At 38.7% G+C, this 25,854-nt stretch overlaps 1 protein-coding gene across 1 annotated transcript in view; it reads right to left on the bottom strand.

Annotated features, from left to right (window-relative positions):
• Nucleotides 1-25,854, bottom strand: part of THSD7B (thrombospondin type 1 domain containing 7B) — a 776,886-nt gene that overhangs the window by 559,873 nt on the left and 191,159 nt on the right. The window contains exons 3-4 of the mRNA XM_045826088.1: nt 17,465-17,713; nt 3,917-4,086 (exon numbers count right to left, since the gene is read on the bottom strand). Coding sequence (XP_045682044.1) covers nt 3,917-4,086; nt 17,465-17,713 — 419 coding nt within the window. The remainder of the gene's footprint in view (nt 1-3,916; nt 4,087-17,464; nt 17,714-25,854) is intronic.

Genomic DNA, 25,854 nt, shown 5'->3' with positions numbered 1-25,854 from the left:
AGTACATAAATTATATTTTAAAAATGAATGTGTGATAGCCATACACCTTTTACTTACCTCACCAATATATTTAAAACCAATTTAATATATTAGAAGACTGGAACATTTATGTGGCTTATGAAAGTTCCATAGATGTCAGAATAAAATCTAGAACCAAAACATATCAAGTGTTCATACACTAGTTGGATTGAAAATATATAAGGTCTTCATGTACTGCAACATTCCAAAACATTCCCTTGTCTGATCATGCACTTCCTTAATACCAACTCTGAGCCCAGCATGAGAAAGACTTAGGACTTTCAAGAACCACTGAATATTACTGCAATGCAGGGGTGAACTAATATATTCAACAATTCCAAGCTAAAGCATATTCTATTTTTTTTAAGATTTTATTTATTTATTTTTAGAGAGGGAAGGGAGGGAGATAGAGAGAGAGAGGAACATCAATGTGCAGTTGCTGGGGGTTATGGCCTGCAACCCAGGCATGTACCCTGGCTGGGAATCGAACCTGGGACACTTTGGTTCCCAGCCCGAGCTCAATCCACTGAGCTACACCAGCCAGGGCCAGCATATTCCATTTTTAAAATAACTTTGTCCGTTTGATGTCAAATAATCTATCCAAAGTAGGAAAACAAAAGAGCAAATAGATAGTGGTCTGCTTAATTAAAACCACACCAATACCTTCTCCCAATTTTTTAGTTTTTGTAGGGTTTTGGTTTTATTTTTCTTCACCTAATGAATACATTCTATCTTTATGCTGTTTCCCTCTATATTTATATATTTATTGATCCAGTCTCTAGGCAATATTGTTATAAATAGAATGATTTGCCCCAGTGTTTATTTATTAGATTTTAAAAGTGTGTTTCTTGTTTCAATGTTTATCTCCTGAGAAATCACCCTTGAATGCACACTAAGTAGCTTTAATTTCATTTAAGAAAAGGGCAAAAAAGAAAATGGTCTCACGAAATCCAAGCTTCTAGATTTGCTTGGATTGAACTTTGCTTCTAAACATCACTCTTGCTGGTGCTTCTGAATTATAAAAGAGAAACACAATTTTCCCTACAATAATAAGTTGTAAGCAAAATCATAAATACTCTTTTGTATTTTTATCCCTAATTCTATTGGCTTGGCTACGATAACTGGTAGTATTTCTCATATTGATTGTTACAGCACTGGTTTGACTGCAGCTAAAATATCATATGAACACTGAACAACAGAACCAGGTAAATATGCCATAACTGTTATTATACTCTTCCTACAAACACCATGAATTGGGTCAAATGGAGATGGGGACATCAGAATGACTAAGTCACCATAAAACAAAATTAAGCTGCAGCATCCAGCCCAGGCAAGAGACTTGAAGGCCCTAGGGAGAGAATTAGCATTCTTCACCCAACCCTGTTCTGGCATCTGAAAATTCTATTGCATTCTATTGCATATAGATACATAGAAATAAATCTTTTCTTCTCTCCAACTCTCCAGGATTGCTGATTTCTCTACAATCAGGTTCTTAGAAAGCAGTGGTGCAACTAACTCAGTGCATGGTAAGATTTTATAGGGAAGAAAAGTCAAGCAACTCCACCCCAGAGAATGAACAGACCATCCTGGAGTCTAAGGAGAAATTAATGTTGTGGGAAAGATGGCTGTGAGTAACAAAAGAGTTTCCAAAATTGGTGCTGTTAAAATTCTTTCTCCCTTCAAAATCTAATTTAATAATAAAAAAGATGTTCACAAAAATTGAAATGCAAAATTGTCATCAATTTTGGCCTTCTTCCTGCATTAGCAGAAAAGGTTAGAATTATTTACATTCTGTCACTTTAATTGAGCAAACACACTTATTGGTCCCTAACAATGACAATTCAATTATTCTCTTGTGTTTAACTTGAACCCGAAGAAATTCTCTTGTTGCCATATTTGTCAAGGTATATCTATAAATGAGAACAGTAGGAAAAGAAAACATTTGTAAGAAAGGAAAGTAATGGCTGAACAATCTTTCTGGTTCACTTCCATATAAGAGCAAAATAAAAAAAAACCTTTATTAATATCTACAAAGGTAAACTGTAAGCTATACCATGCTTTTTATGCAATTGTGGCCGTGCTGTATTTTCCAATGCAAAATAGTTTGATTCATTGTATTCAACTTTGTACAAGAGTAAATGGTCTTGGTATACACAACTGATGTATTTCCATCTTGCCCCCACATCTAAGACACCCCCACCCAATCCCCACACACCCACATCTAAGACACCCCCATCCCCACCAAGAACTGGGCTACCAGGTATAGGGCTTTCTAAGTACTTTTTATTTTCATGGGAACCCACATACTAATCTGGCAGAGTAACTTGGCCTAAGATTTTTCCCCTCTTTTCAATGCTTGAAGCAGATTGCTGCAGGGTTTAAAAGGCTGCTAAATCTGTATTTAACACCCCTCCACTATTTAACCTCCTCACCAGCCTGCGATTTCCAACTCTACGACACCATTTTTTCATCTTCTTCCTAATTACAATCTTCCTGCCCAATATGTTTCCATTAAGAAAGCTGGAAAGATTAAGGTTGCAGAAACTTTAGAAATAGGTGACCCATAAGTAAACCTATTTTCACTGAAGAAACTTTAGGAAGATGAAAATGTCAAGACTAAAAGTTGAAGCTGAAAATAGATAGGTCATAAATTTTCATTTATATGTTGACCCCTGAATATCCTAGAACTATAGACAACCAGTAAAAGGGGAGAAGGAGAAGGTAGAATAGAAAAATCACCAACGTCTAAAAAAATAAGCTGAAGTTTTTTACCTAAATTCTGTTCTTCCAGATTCACAGGAGTAAGCATAATCATGTTTTTTTCTGGAACAGAATGTATCTAAATTGTGATGTTCCCAAAGTGACATTAAAATTTAACTGTCATTTTTAAATAGCTCTAGCCCTATAAACATGGCAGTAACTTCAATTGTTGAAGCAAATGCTTAAGGAGTCTGTAAAGATTGTTCCTCTGAGTTACAAGGTACATCATCCAAGGCTATGATGACAGATGCCCCTGGAACACTGAGAGGCCATGTCAAAAAAGGCACTTGATTGAAAAGCTTTACAGAATAAAACAGATACATTTACATAGCAAGTAAACTCACATCTTACCTCCCTAACTAAATTCCACAGGAGAAAATTTATGTGTACATACAAGGAAACATTCCCACCTCGATCACTTCTGCAGAGGGAATTTCTGTGTTCTCTAGTGTGGCTGGAACAGGTCACACCTTCTTCTAGAGTAGAAGCATTACTGTCTACTCTTCATTTTCAATCAATTGACTGAAATAAATCTGGGCCAGTTTTCAGCTTCTGTATGTTATCACTGTCCCAACCTCTGAAACAAATGGACTAGTGCTGAGGTTGCATTTGCCCAGGAGAAAGCCTGCCATGGAGGACATGGCACCTGCCAGTTCCTCCTTCTCCTTCTTCTTTTCATAAGACTGAAATCATCAATGATGCAATAAATTTGACACTGACCTTGACATTTAAAAGTGGTACGTTTGTAGAAATTCCCAAATTTCCTAATTCACACATATAAAAAGCACTGTTGGGGAAAAAACAAAGCAACACTACTTCTCCTTCATCGCTAATTGAATCGCTCCAGCCTCTCAGAGTGTAGTATTCATTTGTGCTACAGATCTTAGGTATATTGTCTCATTTCATTTTCACAGTGATCCTTTGAGGTTGATGTTTTCATTATTACTATTCTTTTTAACTATTTCAAATTATAGCAAGTAGCAGAATTTCAAAATGATTGTCAAATATTCAACAAAACAAATATTAAATTTGTGAATGCTGAGGGTCCATCGTATCCAGAAGAATATGAGGACATAGGGTTGGAGTTGATTTCCCGTTCAGTCAGTAGTACCATCTGTCCCTGGAACTGACTGCCTACCTTCCTTGGCCCTCTGTGCGAAGGATGCCGGTGTGCTCTGGGCACAGTATACCTCCCGGGTCTGGATGCCACCTCCACAAATGGGTCCCATCACGTGCCAGTGGGGGTCCTGCTGCTCCAGGAGGAGAGAGACTTGGCATTCTTTCCATTCAGAAGTCCTCCAGGAATACCTGTTTGGTTTGATTTATTTAAAAGAAGAAGAATAAATAAGAAAAATAGAAAATTCCAAAGGAAACTTAAGTCATGACACCAAGTATGCATAATAATCTCTCTTTCTAAGAACAAATCTTTGCCTATGGATAAAGAAGTCTACTAGCTTTGAATACTAAATCCCTTTTACTTGATAGAAAAAAAATTATAGTAGCCTAACAGGATAAGAAGAGTTAAGGAAGGAAATACAGATAAACAGTAGATTTTTCTCAGCTTTGAACCTGCAAGAGAGAAAGAATTAGAAGGAGTTAGAAACCAAATGAGCCTAATTCATAGGAGCTGAACTTGTAAGGGGGATTCATTTCAAAAAATTCTACATAACTTTGTGTAAAATCTTTAAATTTGTAGGATATGGTCTGAATGTGTGAAGTTGGGAATATATTAATTTGAATTGAAATGACCTCTAACATTTTAACTTTCTTGGTAAAGGAAAATATTTCTATGTTTGACCCCACATGGAGAAAGGTATACGTATTCAAAATGAGTTAATAAAGTACCCTATATTTAATCAATGAGTACTTTTTTTTACATATGCAGTCATGCTGTTATTTAAATTGACTTAGCAATATGTCCTCCTGGCTTATAAGTGGTTAAGATACATACTAATAGACATGCACACACATACCAACAAAGAGTGAAAACACAATGGAGTTTGTACACTGCTGGCAAAAATCAAAACTACCACAACACCACTACACTCATACCTGAAGAATTGTCTCAGACGGAATTTCCCTTTGTGGCTCACAGTAACAGGTGGACTCTCTCCCTGGAAATAGGGAGAGGGGTGGAGAAGCACCAAAGACAGCACATGTGTGCATCTCCCTGGCAGCCAGGAAGTCACACACATGATGCACCCAAAAGAGGCACTTAGGCTGGTGCCAAAAGCTGGGAAGGCAATTGGGTGGGAGGGACATACCCTCCCATCTACTTCCACTGTACGGGGGATTATGGGAGCAGTTTTAAAAGGCAGAACGCATAGAAAATGCACATTTTAGCTCCCTTATACCCTGACTGGTGGATCCGCAACTGGGGGCTGAGGTTCCTGAGCCTCTCAGGTAACACCCTCAAGAAACAAGGGACAAGGACTCCCGTGCTGCTGGCCAAGTGTTCCAGGACCTGCCTGGTTAGGAGCACAGCAGGTTGTGGTAAGAAGTCAGAGGACAGGCTCGGCCCACAGGTTCAGGGAGCATGGCTGACCGGCAAGCCCCACACCTCTTCTCCATACTGGAAGTGTGGTGGCTGCCATCTGCCTGTGGCCAATGCTAGTGGAGGTCCTGCAGCGCATAGCCCAGGCATGAAGGTGGTGGGTAGGCCCCAGTGCCAAAGCGCCTTCCCCAGAACTCGGGCCCTGATCAGGAGTACTGCGGCTGAGAGGCTGGTAAGAAGGGTAGAAGAAGGAGGCTTGGACTGGCGGGTCCCAGGAGATGGTGCGGCAAGGTGGCAAACCGCATGCCCCTCCCACAGACCCCTCCCTCCCTGCGCAAAGCAGCAGAGAGCCACTGCAGCGGTCACGCAGCCAGCTGCCTTTGCACTCCTCCAGCGAGCGGGGACTCTATAAGAAGTGTGCTGTGCATTTTTAAAATTAAAAAAATCCTTTTGCCTTTCCACCGGACTCTCTCTCTGCAATTTTTGCCTATGCAGACTGAGGGGTGGCGAGCAGTCATTTGGTTCCATTACTACAGCATTCCTCAAGCCCACAGTATTAACATAATTCTATGGCATTCACATAAACACCAACAGAAGTCATTAACTTCTGAAACAATAAGCAAAACCTAAAAACATTTTCATATCTGCTGTTCCATTTCAGATTTTAGGTAAAAACTCTCAGCTTTGTGAATGTTTAAAAGAAAACAAAGAGCAATAAATAAAAATAAGTACATGTCACCAAGCCTATGGCCTTATAGAAACTAGAGTAAAATTGAAATCAAGTAACATGTCAAAGCCAGAAAACAAATCTGTAAGAAACCTAATAGTGATCAAACCTCTCATAACAAATGTCATCATTCTAAAAGGCTTGAAAGCTGAAAAATCATTAGTCTTGTAGCAAGGAAAGCCCACTGCAGCAAAAAAATGGATAATCCTTTGGGGTTTGTTGTAACACAGTTGTTCTCCCTCTGCTCACTATTTCACCTTCAATCATATGGTTTTTCAAGGCTTGAAATGAGTGGGCTTGGCAAGAGATTGGAGTACAGAATTCAGGTCATGCTTATGCCAGTGAATATAGACAATAATATGTTTCTAATTCCTGGGCATGAGAGACTGAGAGAAGTTTTGTTCTTCACAGAGGTCCTCCTTCTCTGGAGGTGAAGCTCCTAAGCCTTTTCACCTCGCTCAGAATTAACTCCTTACTCATATTCTCCAAATCGCTGAAGCACAAGTCTAGTTTCTCCTGTCTCTGCATCTTAGGGTACAGGTGACTGCATTCCAGGTCAAGATACAGTAAGGTAGGGCTGTGCTGGAGCAGATGGTTACTAAGTCTTCATTTTAACACCCTTCCTACAAAAGTTTCCTACAAAAGCGGGGCTCTGGCTGTTAAGGAAGTGAGATACAGCAGCTGATTCCAAGGCTCCAAAGAAAATAAGATATGTAAAAAGAGGATGGGGTGGTGTGGGAAACAAGAATGTTTCAGAGTGAAACTGACCTGGGTCTTGCCACGTACTAGTTATGGGACTTTGGCCCAGTTCTGTTTTCTCATCCATAAAATGGGGTAATAATATAAATGTTAAACCTGGCATGTCATAAATACTCAATGAGTATGAATTTCTTCCTATGTCCTCCTACATGTGGCTTTTGCACCCTTCATGCCACAGAAAACCCACAAACATATACACACACAATTCACATTTTGTTCATGAGGATTTCATTGTATTTATCAAAAGTCCTAATATCAGGGATTCAGGAATGCCATTGTCTAACTTCCAGGAACCAAAGTTAGCAAAGAGCATAAGAAGAAACAAAGTTTAGAATTAGAGGAATTCAGAGTTACTTGTTTGCTTGTTTGAAAGGAATGGCCCATTCTGTAGGAATTGCTTTTTCAATTAATTTACCATGACCCTATAAGTTAGCAATGGAGAAATTTTGGAAGTCATTATAGAGAAAAATGAAAAGGAAAGTTTAATGACTTTGGTTTTATATAAGGTAACAAAAACCCTGTTGGTAGCTCATTAAGCAAAGACACAGAAGTCCCATTCACTTGCAAACAACAAATTCTCTAAAGAAACAGAAGACAATTATCACTATTGCTCAGAATAGTTTACCACCTCAGAGAAAATACCAACCCAGCAAGTGACAGAGAAAGAAGCACTCCAGTAAAGGACTTCTATATTCCTTTTTAAAATGAGCATTTTTCCATAGTCTTTTCTCATCCTTTTATCTCTATTTTTTCAAAAGCACTATGTTTAGTTGCAAATCACCCAGCAGCCATGAAAACTGATCATCCTGAACTCCACCAACCTGGGAAAGTATCTCTAGGATCTGACAGAATAAGAAATCAAAGGAGCTCACTTAGCTAAATGTCACTAGCTTCTGCTTTAGAAGTTGTTACCGTGAGAGTCCTCCAGCCTCGGAGCAACTTGGCTTTCTGACTGCCTGGGACACTCTCTCTAATGGTGAAGTCCATGTTACAGACCTGGTCTGTTACACTCTCTCTCTCCCAACTCAGATGCCTTTCAACTCACCCCCCCCCCCATTTGTCCTTCTGCTTAGGAGGGGAAATGTGAGGATTCTCAAACGTCAGAGTACTACCTGTTGTGCATGAGCAACACCTTGAAATTGATTGAGGAAATGCCTCAAGTAGAGTAGATGGCCATGGAATGAAAGACATCAGACATTCCTCACAGCCACTTACCAATGTAACTGCAGCGCAGGACCCGTTGCTTTTGTCAAGGGGTTCAGGTGAACAAGACAGATAAGTCATTAATGTATTTGGGCTACTAGGGTATCATAACATATCCCCTAAGTAATAACAACCAATATTTTCCGCATGCCTTTTCTGTATCAGACAATAAGTACACTTACAAATTTAGGTGCATTCCTTCATATAAGCCTCAACAACCCTATGAGGAAAATGCTACTTCCCCTTTTACAAATGGAAGAATTGGCATAAAGGAGAAATAATTCTTCCAAGATTACATAAATAAGTGGAAGGACAGGATTCAAAATCAGGTTTATCTGATTCTAAAGCACATCCACTTAATGAAATGACAATCTCATAAACTGAAACAGTGAATGGCAAACCAATGAGACCTTATCAGAGGATACAGGAAGAAATTCAGCTATCAGCCTAGTTATTATGAGGACAAGCAAATTTTGGTCTTGGTATGAGGAAGAGTGTTCTAGAATAAAGCAAAAAATGCAAAAAAACAAAGGCAAATCCTCTATTGGTGAAACAGATATTGTCAGTGACAACTGACCAACATTTTGCAATGCCAAATAATTTTTCTTCCAGTTCAAACACAATACAATTTGAGAATACATTATAGCCAATCATTTTATAATTAAGAGCACTGTGGTCACATAGGGTCAAATTTTAGTGCATTCAGGAAATATTTTCAAGTTAATAGCAGAAACAAAATAGAAACCAAATAAAGGAATCTATAATTATCAAAGTTGGAATTACTACTAAAGTTATAGCCAACAACTTTCTGAAGAAAAATGCCTTTTCAAGGCCCTGCAATCAGGTTCCCCACATTTCTCCCTGGTGCTTCTGAATCTCAGGTAAACCTGCCAGTATCCGTTCACATGAAAACAACTCCAGAGTCCACACTGTTAGTGAGAGAGCATACAGTCAGACATTTTTGAACCCCAAAACTCTGAAAAGGGGAATGCTAATAACTCAAATACTGAATGCACAGGTAAAATAATTCATACAAGGACATTTTTGTCATTATAAATATATGTATGATAGACTGAAGACAGGAAGTAAGTAAAAGTCAGGATTCATGAAAAAAGAAATAAGCCTGCCCAAATAGTAATTGAATCACTCAACTCAACCATGTGTTAATTCATCTGTTCTTTCAGTAAGTAATTCATGAGTGCTAAGTATATGCCAGACACAATTTCAGAAAACAGAAATGCATAGCAGTGAGCAAAACAAAGTCCCTGACCTTGAAGAGGTTACCTTCTGCAAGGGCAGACAGAAAGAAATGCATCAGTATATAACACAGCATGGATAATGCAGGGAAGAAAGATGAAGAAAGCTATTTCAGTGCCATGACGAGGGAAGTCCTCAGAATACTGTATAAAATGATGGAGTGAGTACAAGAATAAGTGAGCAAGGAGTATTCCAGGCAGAGAGAAGAGCTTGTTCAAAATCCCAGGGAGGGACAGTGCTTGGCATTTTCTTGGAAAGTACTGAAGTGAGTGTGTTTGGGACAAGCAAGTCAAGAGAGAGAAGCAGGAGGATCATAGAAAATGAGGAGTAGTCAAGAGCCAGGCTACAGAGCACCTTGTAGGCAGAGTAAGAACTGCATTATTCCAAATACACTAGCAAATTATTAGGAAGTTTTGAGGAGAACAGTAACATGATGATGCAATTTCAGTTTTAAAGGACGAGTCTGGATACTGAGTGACTAGACTCTGGAGAGGTGAAGGAGGGGGACAAGTTTGGAGGCCTTTGCAGCTCCAGAAAAGTTGATAGTGGCTTCAACTGAAGCAGTCATAGCCAATGGGTGGGAAGTGAGTAGATTCTGGATAGACCACGATGGTGCAGACAACCACTAAGTGTGGATGGGAGAGAAAGAAAGAAAACTGTCTTTGCTCTCAGTATTAGTAGCACAATTTGTATGCACTAAATTCTCAGGTAAGACAGCCCAGGAATGGGGACAAAAACCAGAACATCAGGGCAACCACGTATTAGAACTCTGAAATTCAGTTTTTCTTCATTTCCCCCCTAGAATATGCTTTCTGAATATTTTTCCATGCCTGAGACTAATCACCCAATTTCATTGTACATTCCCCATAATTTTAGTCTACTCTTAGGAAATGGTTAATAAATGTATTTACATCATACATTAACAGTTAATAATAAATGTTATCCTTCTAAGGAGTAATATATAGCTTGAAAAAAGAAACCAAGATTAAGTCAAAAAAGGAATCTTCTAATGGTGGAATGGTGGAAGTACATATTACTATCAAGAGATAAGTGACAACTTCTGGATTAGAAAAGCTTACTCCTGCAGGGTACCCCACTTGTCTTCCTGAGGGTGCTGCTGTGTAAGCTAAGGAATCCTATAATCAAACTATCCTGGAAGAGGGGAAGAGGAGAATAAGTAAGGAGTTTATTAGTTGCTGTGAAGTAATGAGAAGTGATGTCTTAAATTAGTAAAGTCAAAATTAGAAAAGTAGGCACATTTAGCAACTATTTTTAAAAGGCCTCTGTCCTACTAATGTGACATAAAGTGATTTTAACAATGATTGGACAGCAGAACCATACAAGTTTTATAGCAACTCTGCCCATTAGAATGCATACTTTGTTACTTTCATAAGGCTTAGAGTTGCTTGAGAAGCGTGATTTTCTTTTCTCTGTCTTGTAAAGGCTTAGACTTCAAGCAAAGCGACATGGAGTAGAATCTTAAGTGACTTAATGATGACAGATTGAAAGAATAATTGCATTAGTTAATAGTCATGTTTTGACTAACCACATATAGATTTGCAAACATACTTGGATTTGAAATGCTGGTGCAAAGAATTCATATTAAATGTGTGTATGTTAAAAATTAGTTACTGCAGCATGACTAATTTATGGTAATGTCTGTTGTCCTTTTAAAGTTGTAAATGCATTTAGAAAGAATCAACTTGTAATTTTCTTTTTTTTTCTTTCTTTTTTTTTTGCTGAACAGACAACCAAAATAAAGGGAACCAATCAAGCTTTATACATTTTATGCTCTAGTAATTTTTTATTGAATCGAGTGGGACTATTGATTATGGAAAGCTACTCTGAAGTGCAAAGCTCTTTGCTGTTCAGCAGATGGTTTTGCTAGCCAAACTCCACATATGCATTATTGATAGAGTTCTATCGCTATGCACAGCACTTAGTGGTATGTTAACTTTCTTACACCAACAGAGGAACAAATCTTCCATCCAGGAGGACTTAAAGTGGCACAGTAGGGACTCAGGAAACATTATGCATCAGTAAAAGATGGACTCAATAAAAAGGCACCAGTTTCCTTCTGTTGAAACAATTTATACAAACTTTGAAACAAAGCACAGTTTGTTTTTTTTCTAAAACAGGTTCTCCTAAAGTTCCCAGTTCATGACCCCTTTATTGCTGAAGTGCTGTAGAAAAGCTGTAGCCCTGGCTGGCGTAGCTCAGTGGATTGAGCGTGGGCTGCGAACCAAAGTGTTGCAGGTTTGATTCCCAGCCAGGGAACATCCCTGGGTTGCAGGCCATAACCCCCCAGCAACCGCACATTGATTCTCTCTCTCTCTATCTCCCTCCCTTCCCTCTCTAAAAATAAATAAATAAAATCTTAAAAAAAAGAAAAGCTGTTTAGTTCATTAAAAATTCCTAAATAATTAATTTGACAGTCATTTGTTGAGTCTCTATTATGTGCAGCATGTTAGGTGCTGTGGTAAATGGAAGATGTAGAAGACATGGTAAGTATAGCACATGCCAATTTGTTCTGCAAGGCAAACGTTTCCAAATACAGACCTGAATTAATTCCTCACTTTTTTTTTGGAGCTGCTCTTATAACTAATGACAACAGTAATTTTTCTTGGCTGGCAAACCAGATATATAGCTAGTGGAAGCAAGGAGGTCATTGGGAACTACATCACCTCAAGTTTGGTGTGTCCACCATTTCCCTGAGTAAGTGCCCCTATTTGATCTCCTTGGTGATACCAACTTCACCTGTTCTTTATAAGAAATTTAAGAAATGACTTTGAATCTTCCATGTATACATTATATAATAAGTATAGGCATGGAATAAAGTAGCTTGTGCATAATATTATTCTAGAACTGGCCAACATTTGAGCATTCATTATTCATTCATCCACACGTTGTTTACTGAGAATTTACTATGAGCCAGGTACAATACTTTTATAGGTGGTATCCATTCCAAAGGAGAGAAAATATAAAAATAAACAAAAAAGTCATAACTATATATATGGGATAATGTGTGCAAACATCACTATTAAAAACTCTTAAAGGAAGCCCTGGCTGGCATAGCTCAGTGGATTGAGCGCGGGCTGCGAACCAAAGTGTCGCAGGTTCCATTCCCAGTCAGGGTACATGCCTGGGTTGCAGGCCATGGCCCCCAGCAACCGCACATTGATGTTTCTCACTCTCTCTCTTTCTTCCTCCCTTGCCTATCTAAAAACAAACAAACAAAAAACCAAAAAAACAAATACAATCTTTAAAAAAAAAACTCTTAGAGGACATGGTTACCATACTCACTATGGTCTAGTTTTTAAAGAGTATATTTTACCAGATTGTTAAGATCAATAAAGTAAGTGAACACATGCATAAAGTGTTCAGTTTCCCATACTGCACAGTTTCGGGCTAAAGCAGGTGGTGAACAATCATCCCTTCATGACATGTCAACCTCAGTACTAACTCTTCCAATGGGCAAAGGAAGCTGAGGATCTAGCCAGCTTTTACCTGCCATTCTTTTTCTTGGCTCTTTCCCTGGCTTCAGTACTCATATAAACAGATTCATTAACTAACCCCCAGAGTTTTCTCAAGGAAAAATGATTTTTATCTAGAACATCTAAAATTGGTTCCAGGTCCCTAGGGAGATCTTAAGGAGAAGTAGGCTGGTCACATAGGGTTGTGTCACAAGGGAATTAAGTGAGCTGCAGTTGACTATCTCTTGGCATCATGAGTCTGCATAGATTAACTTTTGTGAAGAATCTCTAGATTACCCATAATATTCATATATACCAGTGTCAAGGAGGGGTGGATTATAAGAGTTTATCTACTCAGTGCCAGACCCAACTATTGAAACAATGTTTTACAAACTGGCTTTTCTGTGTAGTAATACCACACAGTCTAGGGCACACGGTCTATATTATACCATCAGCCATGCAGCTTCTCCCTTGAGATCTTTTAAGAGGTTTACTTCACATTGGTCACTGTCACCTTTCACTAGCGCTATCTTATATTTTGTTTCACACTCACATGGCCACGTACAAGGCAGAAAAACCAGTTTTACATGAAAGCTGCTGCCTCCTGGTGAGGTGGTAGAAGGTTCTGGTAGGTCTTCTGAGCTTCCCCTTTCCAGAAAGACTTCTGCACCTGATGTTTGGCAATATTCGTGTGTGTTGCTATGTCTTTAATCAGAACGGGCTCTACTTACACACAGGGGATCTGGAGTCAGACGCGTGTCAGCCCCTGGCCATGTCTAAGCTCTCTGACATTAGCATTTACAATATGCTAGCCCCTGTGTCCTCTGTTTTCCTTATGCTATCTAGTAAACAGGGCCACCTTATCACTTAAGGTCTTAGAATGTGTTTCATCCTCCTCTTAGTTGCAGCAGGATCTAATACTTAGATGTTAAGCAGAACATAGAAAGGACCCAAGTGCCAAGGTACCTTATCATGCAAAGTTTTCAGGCCAAGAAAAACATAATGCCCAAGGTCTTAAAGGTCAATAAGAGCTAAACACACCAAGACAAAAGGTGGCAAGTGACATGTAAATTTATTGCTCTCTCATTTCTATCCCCACCCCATAATATACAATATGAGTGCTTAATTTTGTTTTGGAGGGGGCCATAAAATTACAAGTAGATTATGTAATGATAGAGGAAGGGGTCTCTTTGCTATAATACTAGTATGTCTTGGTCAAAAATAACAAACTCTTGAAACAAGCTTAAGGCTATACACAAAGTAACTCCTGGTAGTGTTACAATTCCCTAAATTAGCATAGCATAGACCAGACTGTCTTCTTTCAAGTTAAATTACTTGCCCCAAGGCAACTTCCAAACTGCTCCATTCTCAGGGAGTGCTTCTGGAATGGGTTCCTCTTGGTCACAATTGCTTGTATGAAATGATGCTTTAGGGACTGGTATTCATAGTATTTTGAGCTGAAATGCAGGTTTGTGGAGCCCAGAGTAACACTAAAGCTGTACAACAGAGGAACTTTTTAAGCAATATTCTTATACAGGTACTGGAACCCTTTCTAGCATTACCCTCTTCTTGGAAGAATAGTCTTCCCCTACTTACCATAATAGCAAATTTCCTCACTTCCTGCAAGCCCTCTGCCCCCAAATGCTGCCTATTCAAACAAGGCTTCTCTAGTGACCCTGTTCCATACCGTGCCCTGAGCTGACCCTTCTCACAGCATCTCATAAAACCCAGTGTTTTACTTTTTTCATAGCTCATACAAAAATATATCTATAGTTTAATGTATTATATTGACTTGGTGTATCTTCACTAAAATGTAAGTCCCGTGAAGAAGAGGGAACTTTATTTTGTTCTCAGGGGTGTTCCAAACACTTACCACAGTGCTTGGCACACAGCAAGAATGCACTGCACATCCACTGAATTGATGAGCATGTCTCATGGCGAAGATGGTGGAAAGGTAAAAGCCCAGCTACATTCCAACAGAGTTTAAAAAACACTATGAAAAGTCACAGAAATGTGCATTTTTCCTGCTGGGGAGAAATTTTGTGGTGAATAAAACTGCTTGATGCATATGAATTGCTCGTGAATTCTGGGAAAGGAAAAATTGGCATTTTTGTTCCCTAATAGATTTTTGTTTCCATTTCCCTTGTTTACAATGAATTTTAATCACAAATGTCAAGCTAGAAATAAAAGTTAGTAGACAGCTTTTATGCTTTCCTGCGGTAGAGGCCAGAGCTCAGATTACAGACAAATAAGAATGTCAGCCAATGTTAATTTTGTTGTGGTTATTTATGCATTCCCCTTTTTACCACCAAGTGCAATCATTAATTAACACATCATTCTCCCTCGGAAATGCTGATTGGTATACAGTGAATTTTCCAAGACTCCTATTTCCTGCAAATGTACTATTTGAAAGGGTGTTTTAAAATGTTTAGCTCAGTAACATCATCAAATAACAGAACTAGAGGGCCAGGTTCATCAACAATTAAATGTTTTAGCCTCTATTTTCAGATGTTAAGATACAATAAAATGAAGGTCAATACAGAAATTCATCTTGAGTACATCTTAAATCATCATCATTCCCATTTTGGGGAAAAATTATACATGTGGATACATACTTATGTTTATATGTACCCATATCTTGGTGAGCCTTCACTGGGAATATCATGGCAGTCATTGCAATTGAGTAAAAAAACCACTCACTTTGGAGCCAAATGAGCTTCAGTTTGAATTTGAACAATATCAACTTACGTGTGTTTCACTCTCAAAACTTCAACTTTGTATGATCAACTCTATGTTATTCTAAATAATCTCTGTGAAATCTCTGATAAAGTTATCAGCCATCTGTAGGTCCTCAATAAAAGTAGTCATAACTTAACAAATATAGATGCAAGTCAACTTTTTCAGCATATCAGGAAGGCATCACTGTCACTTCCAAGAGAACTGTAACAGTTATTTACAAAAAGGAGAAAAACATGGAGTGATATCTATAAATCAACTAACTGTTTAAAATGTCTAGAAGACATCACTGGCCATTCTGTGAAAGGAATGAAGAAAATGGCACTGATATCCAGGTCAACATTAAACCCAGATTCTATTCCTGGCACTTTACCATTGAGGACCTTTCTGAATTATGTCTCCATAGGGAAAAAAATTCCAAATTACTCAGAAAAAAAAAGCTGGAATTACTACAGTATGCCTTGTAAGGAAAGAGAGATCTTTTCTGAAGGAAGAAAGCATACCAGCAAACAGCAACAATAAAGGTTGCCATTCTTGTAATGCCTCCTATGCACTGAGCACCAGGACTGACACTTTACATAGCCAGTATGTACCTTTCAGCCTTCAATACAGGCAGCATAATTACACATATTTTACTGAAGACTTAAATGCCTTAGAGAAATTATATAGCTTGTCCAAGGACACACAGCTAATAAGTGATGGTTATTCCATTTTAATCTGGGTCTATCCCAGTTCAAGAGTGTCAGAGATCCCAAATTTTATCCTATTTCCAATTCCATGCTTTGCCGCCAACTAGTGTTTTGAAAGAATGGGCAAATACTCAACACAAAGAAGGAAAATTCTCTGAGACAATATCTTAATCTCTAAAGGATCATGAACTGCACCTACCATCTCTGCTTTTAAGGTAAGAAATAATGAGAATCTAAGGGGCCATCTTAGTAAAAACAGTGAGCAATCAGTATGTAAAGAATATGCTGAACCCACACTGATATCAATGGTGAGAGAGAGGAAGCAAACGGCTAAGAAACCAACAAGAGAAACTTGCTCCTCTATCTACCCCCAGCAACCAATACACACAGCATTTCAGGTTTCAGAGCACCTATTGAGTTTGTAACCCAGTACTTTTCTCATATCCTCAGATGATTTATTTCTACAAGAAGCTATTTTTGCCTCATCTTATTTTTATCTGGGAAAATTATTCTCAAATCTTAGAAACTATAGGGAAAGGTCTATCTAAAATAGCTGCAGATTAAACAAATAGGGTTCAGGACAGCTGTCCAGCAGGAGTTACTATAGATCTACCCCAAATAGACTTCTGAACAACCAGCTCTCCATGACTGCTGTCATTATCAGGCCAGTCCATTGTGCACCAACAGCGCAAAGGAAAACACACTGGAGGCCTTGCCCAAGGGCTATTAGCCAGAGAAGATATAACAAATATCAAGACATTAAAATATAGCTACTAATCTACAGTAACCTTTTGTCCAACATTCTCTGGCTCCTGAGAGGCTATGGAATAGAAATTGCACAGGGCGGCAGGTAGATCTGCAGACCAAACTAAATAAGAAAAGAGAGTCTTCTTACTCATCAGCCATGTAACCACAAGGATTATTTAACTCTCTCAGCAGTAATGTCCTCACTTGCAAAATGAAGGTACTATGAATAGTTTCTTAGTTTGTTAGAAGTATTGGGTACAACATGTCAGGTAATGATAACTAATAGTTATTGAGCATTCATTATGTGCCTGGTGATTAGTGAAATGCTGTTAGTAGATGTATAAACTAGACACTAGAATTTAGTCACTTGACAAAATTCACATAATTAGAAAGTCACAGAAATAGGATTGGATCCCAGAGAATCAATACCAAAGCCCATGCTCTTAACATATTGTGCTATACTGCCTAATATGGAACTGTGTACTAAGTACAGACTCAACAAACATGAGTCACAACTGCTGTTGTGATTGTTAACATCCCTACATCACAAAAATGAGGCTGTATGGAAAACTGAATACTCACACTACAGAATGCACAGTACCTGGGACATGGCTGCAAAAGTCCTCCTTCAACAATGCAGGCCTGTTTCTCGAGAAGTTCAGGGCACTCCTTTCCACCCCCAATAGCGATGTGTTTCACATTCCGGATCCTGCTCCTAAATCCTGGTGAGAGACTCCCTGAACGACACGTCTTGGAGCAGGGACTCCAGGAGGACCATTCGGTGGTCTCACAGTCTTTCGGCATGATGCAGGACTGGACGGTCAAAGGAAAGGAGTCTTTCATGCAAAGGCTAAAGGAACACAAGCAGAAACCAGTTGGCCATAGATTAAACTAGTGTAACCAACATTATGAAGTGCCTACAATTTTTTAAAAAATGAAGTCTAGTTTAAGTGTTCAAATTTGTGGATTTGAAAAATCTTGGAGACGTCATGATAAAATATTGAAGAATGTGCATTTTAAAAATGTATGATCTATTTCATTTGAAACAGTGAACTTATTTCACTCTAGCAAGACACATATGTAAGGCGACTACACCTTTTACTTATAATGGTGGTTCTGCTAGAGTGTTTTTACCTACAATACAGACCACAGTTACAATTTATTGACTGGTTCCCAGGTGTCAAACAACCTTGCACTACACAGACTCTTTCCATAATCTCATGAGTTCACATATTATTATGTCCATTTATAGATGAGAAAACTTTGGCTCAGGAAGGCTAAATCATTGATCTAGGGTCAAACAAAGGTAAATGTAAGCTTTGGAGTATCCATCTATCCATTCTTTTAAATACTAAGCTATTAAAAAATAAAATATACTATTATGTTTCCCTATACTTTTAGGCTCAGAGCAGCAATTTCCTCACCTGTAAAATTTGAATGTTATTGAATATTAGCAGCCTAATTGGCAAACATATAAAGAAGTAAAAATAAAATAATGTGATAATGTGATGAACTCAATATAAAAGCATTTATAATGAATGATGAGGACAAATACTGATGAGACAATGATGGACCACCTGGAAAGGCAGGGGTAGAGGCTAGCTTTTTTAAGAGAGTACATCTGAGCTATATTTTTAAAGAGGAGTTTCTCAGGCACAGAAAGGAAACTAAGTTTAAAAAAAACAGCATATTCAAAGACTTGATATAACACTTTGTGGGGATGGGGACCAGTGGTATGCTAGAACTAGAAATACTATTTCACAACAACTAACTCTTACATTTTCAGAAATTCTGGAAGTGAGTTGAACTCACATGAAGTCACTTAAAATTGTCATGGAGGGAGTATTTATACTACAGATATCAGTAAATGCTACAAATCAAGCCCCTGACAGATGACTGCAAAGAATGGTGCTTAAACATTTACAGGCATACCAATGGGAGAAACTAAAAGCCAATTTTACAACTGTCATACATTTTTCAAATTAGGAAGCATAAAGTACAAAGAGTTAGGTATGTGGGTTCTTCAAAAGTATGTTTAGAAAGGTTTCTTATGAGACTTCTGGCCAAAATGGAGGTATAGGTAAAAATGCTTTGCTACCTCCCACAACCAAAAGAGGGAAAACAATGAATTAAAAAAGAAAAACCAGAACTGCCAGAGACTCAAACAGTGTGGAAGACAGACAACCAAGGAGTTAAGGCAGAAATCTTCATCTAAACTGATAGAAGGGGTGGAGACAGGCAACTGAAGAGGAAAGGACATGCAGCAAGGAAGCAGCTGGCAGACCAGGTGGTCTCACATTTGCAAGTGGATAAGCCAGGAGGAACAACTGGGGAGACAGATCATGCCACCTAAGGTTCCAATGTGGGAAAAGAAAGTCTCAAAACCTCTGGCTGTAAAAACCTATGAGGGATGTGGTAGCAGGAGAAACTCCCAGCCTCACAGGAGAGTTCATTGGAGAGACTCACTGAATCCTAGAAGGTACAAAAGCCCACCCACCTGGAAATCAAGGCCAAATTTGCTTGTGGATTGTGGGGGAAGTGACTGAAAGCCAGCAGAGACCCAAGCAAACAGCATTGTTGCCTCTCTGACTCCTCCCCCATGGACAGTATCACAACAAAGCAATGTGGGTTGCCTTGCCCTGACAAATACCTAAGACTCCACCCCTTACTATGTAACAGGAGTGCTGAGACAAGGGAATATGGCCCAAATGAAAGAACAAATCAAAACCCCAGAAAAAGAACTGAGCAACAAGGAGATAGCCAACCTATCAGATGAGGAGTTCAAAACACTGGTAATAAGGATGCTCACAGAATTGATTGAGTATGGTTGCAAACTAGAGGAAAAAGTGAAGGCTATGAAAAGTGAAATAAAGGAAAATATACAGGAAACCAACAGTGATGGGAAGGAAACCAGGACTCAAATCAACAGTTTGGAGCAGAAAGAAGAAAGAAACATTCAACCAGAACAGAATGAAGAAACAAGAATTCAAAAAAATGAGGTGAGGCTTAGGAACCTCTGGGACATCCAACATCCAAATCACAGTGGTGCCAGAAGGAGAAGAGGAAGAGCAAGAAACTGAAAACTCATTTGAAAGCATAATGAAGGAGAACTTCTAGAATCTGGCAAAGGAAATAGACTTCCAGGAAGTCCAGGAAGCTCAGAGAGTCCCAAAGAAGTTGGACCCAAGGAAGTACACACCAAGTCACATCATAATTACATTAACCAAGATTAAAGATAAGGAGAAAATCTTAAAAGCAACAACAGAAAAGGAGACAGTTACCTACAAAGGAGTTGCCATAAGACTATCAGCTGATTTTTCAAAAGAAACTTTGCAGGCAAGAAGGGCTGGGAAGAAGTATTCCAAGTCATGAAAGGCAAGGACCTCCATCCAAGATTACTCTATCCAGCAAAGCTATCATGTAGAAAGGAAGGGTAGATAAAGTGCTTCACCGATAAGGTCAAGTTAAAGGAGTTCCTCATCACCAAGCCCTTATTATATGAACTGTTAAAGAGACTTATCTAAGAAAAATAAGATGATCAAAACTATGAACAGTAAAATGTCAACAAACTCACTACTATCAACAACTGAACCTAAAACAAAACAAAACAAAACAAAACAAAAAACAGAAAAAAACAAACTAAGCAAATAAGTAGAACAGGACCAGAATCGCAGAAATGGAGACTGCATAGAGGGTTATCAGGGCTTGGAATCAGGACACACTGGGAAGAACCTCTCTTGAAAATAAGTGGCCCACCTGAAACAAATGTACAGTCACTGTACAATGTGCAGGTAGGTGTTAATCAACAAGAAGTTTATAGGTTTTTGCCTTTTCAGAAAGTGTAATTGGCTGAACTGTGTCCCCTTCCCAAATTACATGTTGAAGTACCAACCTCTAGTACCTCAGATGTGCTTGTATATGGAGTCGTTAAAGAGGTAATTAAGTTAAAAGAAGGTCTCTAGAGTGGGCCCCAATTCAATATGACTGGTGTCCTTATATGAAGATGAGGACACAGACACAGAGAGGAAAGACTATGTGAAGACATAGAGCAAAGACAACCTTCTACGAACCAAGGAAAGAGGCCCAGAGGAAACCAACCTTGCTGATACCTGATCTTGGACTTTCCAGCCTCAGAATTGTGAGAAAAGTAATTTTTGATGTTTAAGCATCCAGTCTGTGGTGATTGTTAAGGAAACCCTGGCAAACTCATAGAGAAATTTAATAAAGTTTTTCAATGTGTGTATATTTTAGAATGAGTTTCAATTTCCAAGATGGACTTTCTTCTTCCTTTTATGAAGAAGGTCCCACACTATGCAATTCTTTGTCTACAGTTAAAGTGGTTGTTTGTTTATTCCCATCACGAGCTTTCATTATCTGTTGTTCATCTCCCTTGAACTGACTTATGCTATTAAACAAGTAGAATGGATAATAAGACACCAATAGTACAGGCACTTGCATGGAGCTTCAGGGCTCTTGTGTTCTTGTGTTTTTCTAAAGGGCTCCCAATTCTTGAAATCAGAAGGAGTATATAGAGGGGGTGAGAATATGGAGGCCAAGTAAGTGGAAGCTGAGCCCTCTTGCTCATTCCCCCAGCATGGATTTTCGGCTGATCTTCTAACAACTGACCTAAACAATCAATGCAATCTTAACTGATGTGAATTTTTGAAGCCAAGGAGTACAGGGGAAGCTTTGCATTGTCTTGTAAGAGATTTTATAAGTTGAAGGGGACATACCCTGAGCAAGGTGCCTGCAGCAGAGGAGAGAACACAGGGAACCCACAACGTTAATCGGGAGAGACTTAGGAGGATATACAAAGTCTGGAAGACTCAAGTTGCACACACACAGTGAGCAGAACATCCATAACTGCAGCATCAACAGGAAGAGTTCAAGAGAGAAATTCTGTCTCCTAAAACTGTCAGAGGCACTGGCAGGTTGTGGACAACCCTGACTGAGAAAGACTTTTTGCCTTTGGGGGAAGTGGAGTGCACAAAGAGCAAGTCAGTGTCTCGGAGCTGCAGTGTGGGTGCCACATAAGGACTTTTTTAAAGATGGCAGTGGAGGTGTGGCTGGGCAGGGACCACATGCATGCACACAGCTGCCTTGGCAGCAAAGAGGCCATATTTAAAGTGCAGTTCATGCCCAGTAAATCATGCTGGCGAGGAAGAGTAGAAGGCTGGAAGGTAAAGGGATTGCAGGATCCCATCCACCATGGCTGGTGAGCAGGGGACTGTACTTAAAATGGGGGGTTTGGGTCTGAGCCTTCTGTAAGAGCACTGAGCTAGGAGCTGGACAGGCAAAAGCTCAGTGCCTGAGATTCTTTGCAGCCAGGCAGGGCCACTGACACCTCAAAAACAAACTCCTGGTAAGAGGAACATGTGCCCACCCCTACCTATGGGATTTGCAAACTCTGTAGAACAGTAAGACCAGGCTCAAAGATCCCCTACAGGGCCCATATCTACAGGGGAAATAAAGAGAATCTCCAAAGAAGCCCTTTATGAACTTTTATCAGACACTATGCTGGCTCCTCCTCGGGCCCTATGCCAACAGCAGAGCAGAGAGATTAGAAATTGGAGCAGCAAGAGGTATTCAGGGCCATGCCCAGCTCAGCTCTCACTCAGAGCTGTCATCAGCACCAAGCAAGAAAGAGCGTATCCTTTTATACAGATTGGCTCCTCACATGAAACAGACAGCTGATTCATCTGAAACTACACCTTATTGTAAATAATCTGGGACAAGGCAATACATGTGATGTGGAGGTGGGGGAACACATCCATGTTCTTCCCTGAAGACTGGACAGTGTCCCTTGGTGGGTGACTCAGGAACCCCACGCTCCTGATCACATGAGGGGCCACCTCTGGAGGCAGGTAGAGGTGTTACACATAGTGCTGTCGGAAGTTAGAGGAGCCACTCCTAGGCCTTGTGCTAATAAAAAGTCAGCAGGGCAAGAAGTGAGAACCAGCCAAGCTTGAAGGAGACAACCAAAGACTGTGGATTGCTTGCAGCCTTGAAAAAGGTGCCTAAAGCTAGACTGGGTCACCAGCTGACATCAGGAACAGATCCTGAAGGAGAAGACAATAGGCAAACAAACACTAGACTCTGCTGAGATGAATTCTACTTCGTTCTTTTTCATTATTTGCACTATTTTTCTCCTGGGTAGCTTTTTAACATGGTTTCTTTGTCTTCAATTTTGTTCCTATTATTTCACTACTTTTAATTTTTTATTTTCTTTTGTTTTATATATATTATTAATATTATTATTTTTAATGTTTATTTTAGTTTTTATTCACATCCCATACTTTACTCTTCCCTTCTCTTACTCCATTTTGCCTTCATCCTTCTTATTTTTGGTTTAAATTTATTTTTCCCTTTCTACCTGTTTCCCTTGTTTCTATTCTTCACTCTTACTATTTCTCCTCTGTCCAATCTCTCAAAACCGTCTTTCTTTCTGTTAGTCATCTCACATTGTTTTCCCTTTCTTATAATATCCTTATTGTAATTCCACTTTTATTAATATTTGCTCAGTTGTGATTAATACTGGGATCCTTGTTGCCTTTCTTCAAATATATCCCTAGTGATTCATTATTTTCTTCTTATTTTAAATCTCATATTTTACTGTTCACCTGTCCTACTCTATTTCACTTTCCTACTGCCTTGTCTTTTTTTCATTTTAAATATTATTTTCTCCCTTTCTTAAACTGGTTTCTTACCCTTGCACTTATTATTTCTCCTCCCTCTCTCCTCTGAAAATCATTTTACTTTCCTTTAGACATCACACAATCTTTTTTCCTTTTTATTATATTATTATTCTCTTTCCACCTTTATTAATCTTTGCTCACTTGTGGATATCACTGCCGTGGTTGTTTTTCTTCAATTTGGTCCCTACATTTTCATTATTTTTTTCTCCAAACCTCATATTTTATTCCTCCCTTTTTATTCCATTTTGCCCTATGCCCTCCATATTTTATTTACATTGTAAAATTTATTTTCCTCTTTTCTTCACTTTGTTTCTATTCCCTACTGACAGTATTTCTGCTCCCCTACCCTCTCAAAATCATTTTTTTCATTAGTTACCTCATATTCTTTTTATATTTCTTATAATATTCTTATTCTCTTTCAAACTTTACTAATGTTAACTCACTTGTTGTTGATATCATGGTAGTGGTTGGGGGGTATTTATGCTGGTGTCGGTTTTGTAAGAAAAGTATAGGCAAATGTCTCTGATGAACATAGATGCTAAAATCGAAACAAAATATTGGCAAGCCTGATCCAGCAATACATTAAAAAGATCATACATCATGATCAGTGAGACTTATCACAGGGATGCAAGGATTGTACAGTTCTGCAAAACAATAAATGTAATACACCACGTAAGTAAAATGAAGGACAAAAACCACATGATCATATCAATAAATTCTGAAAAAGGGTTTGATAAAATCCAGCATCCATTTATGATAAAAACTCTCAGCAAAGTGGGGGAGAGAGGGAGCATACCTCAACATAATAAAGACCACACGTGAGAAACCTATAGCCAACATTACACTCAATGGAGAAAAACTAAAAGCATTTCCCCTAAGACCAGGAACAAGACAAGGGTGTCTGTTTTCACCACTCTTATTCAACATATACTGGAAGTTCTAGCCACAGCATCCAAATTCAAAAGGAGGAAGTAAAACTGTCATTATTTGTAGACAACATGATAGTATACATAGAAAACCCTATAGTCTCCACCGAAAAACTACTTGACCTAATAAGTGAATTTGGCAAAGTAGCGGGATACAAAGTCAATATTCAGAAAAGGCATTTTTGTACACCAACAATTAAATATCAGAAACAGAAACTAGAGAAAAATCCCATTTACTATAGCAGCAAGAAAAATAAAGTACCAAGGAATAAATTTAACCAAAGAGGTAAAAGACTTGTACCCAGGAAACTATAGAACACTGAAGAAAGAAATTGGGGAAGATACAAATAAATGGAAGTGTATTACCTGTTCATGGATTGGAAGAATTAACGTCATCAAAGTGTCCACAATACCCAAAGCAATCTATAGATTCAACACAATTTATATTAAAATACCAGTGGTATATTTCACTGGTAGAAAAAATACTATAAAAATTTATATGGAACTGATAAAGACCCCAAATAGACTCTGCAATCTTGAGAAAGAAGAATAAAGTCGGAATGATCACAATACCTGATATAAAACTATATTACAAGCTCACTGTAATCAAAACAGCCTGGTGCTTGTATAAGAACAGACACATACATCAATGGCTGTGGAACAGAGAGCTGGGAAATAAACCCATGTCTCTATGGTCAGTTAATATTTGACAAAGCAGGCATGAACATACAACATAGTAAAAATAGTCTCTTTGGGAGACTATTGGGAGAATTGGACTGGTACATGCAAAAAAATGAAACCAGACCACCAACTTCCACCATACACCAGAATAAACTCAAAATGGATAGAAGACTTAAATATAAGTCATGACACCATAAACTAAAATTTCAGATATCCCAGGCAGCAGTATTTTTGCTGATATATCTCCTAGGGCAAGGAAAATATAAACCAATGGGACCACATTAAAATAAAAAGCTTCTGCATGGCTAAAGAAACCACCACCAAAATGAAAAGAGAACTCACCGAATGGGAGAACATATCTGCCAATGATACATTGGACAGGGTTAATTCTCCAAAATACTTAAAGTACTCAAATGACTCAAAACCGAGAAGAAAATAAATCCAATTAAAAAATGGGCAAAGCACCTGAATAGACACTTCTCCAAGGAGGACATACAGAGGGCCCATACACATATGAAAAGATGCTCAACAACACTAGCCATCAGAAAGATGCAAATTAAAACCACAATGAGATAATATCTCACACTTCTCAGAATAGCCATCACTAATAAATCAACAAACAGCTGCTAGCAAGGATGGGAACTAGAGAAAAGGGAATTCTAGTGCACTGTTGGTGGGAAGGAAGACTG

The sequence above is a fragment of the Phyllostomus hastatus genome, unplaced genomic scaffold (genome assembly GCF_019186645.2).
Source record: "Phyllostomus hastatus isolate PE091 unplaced genomic scaffold, TTU_PhHast_1.1 phas_scaffold_60, whole genome shotgun sequence".
NCBI lineage: Eukaryota > Metazoa > Chordata > Mammalia > Chiroptera > Phyllostomidae > Phyllostomus > Phyllostomus hastatus.
Note: the sequence above shows the minus strand (reverse complement) of the source record. Positions and strands in the feature narration are given on the sequence as shown.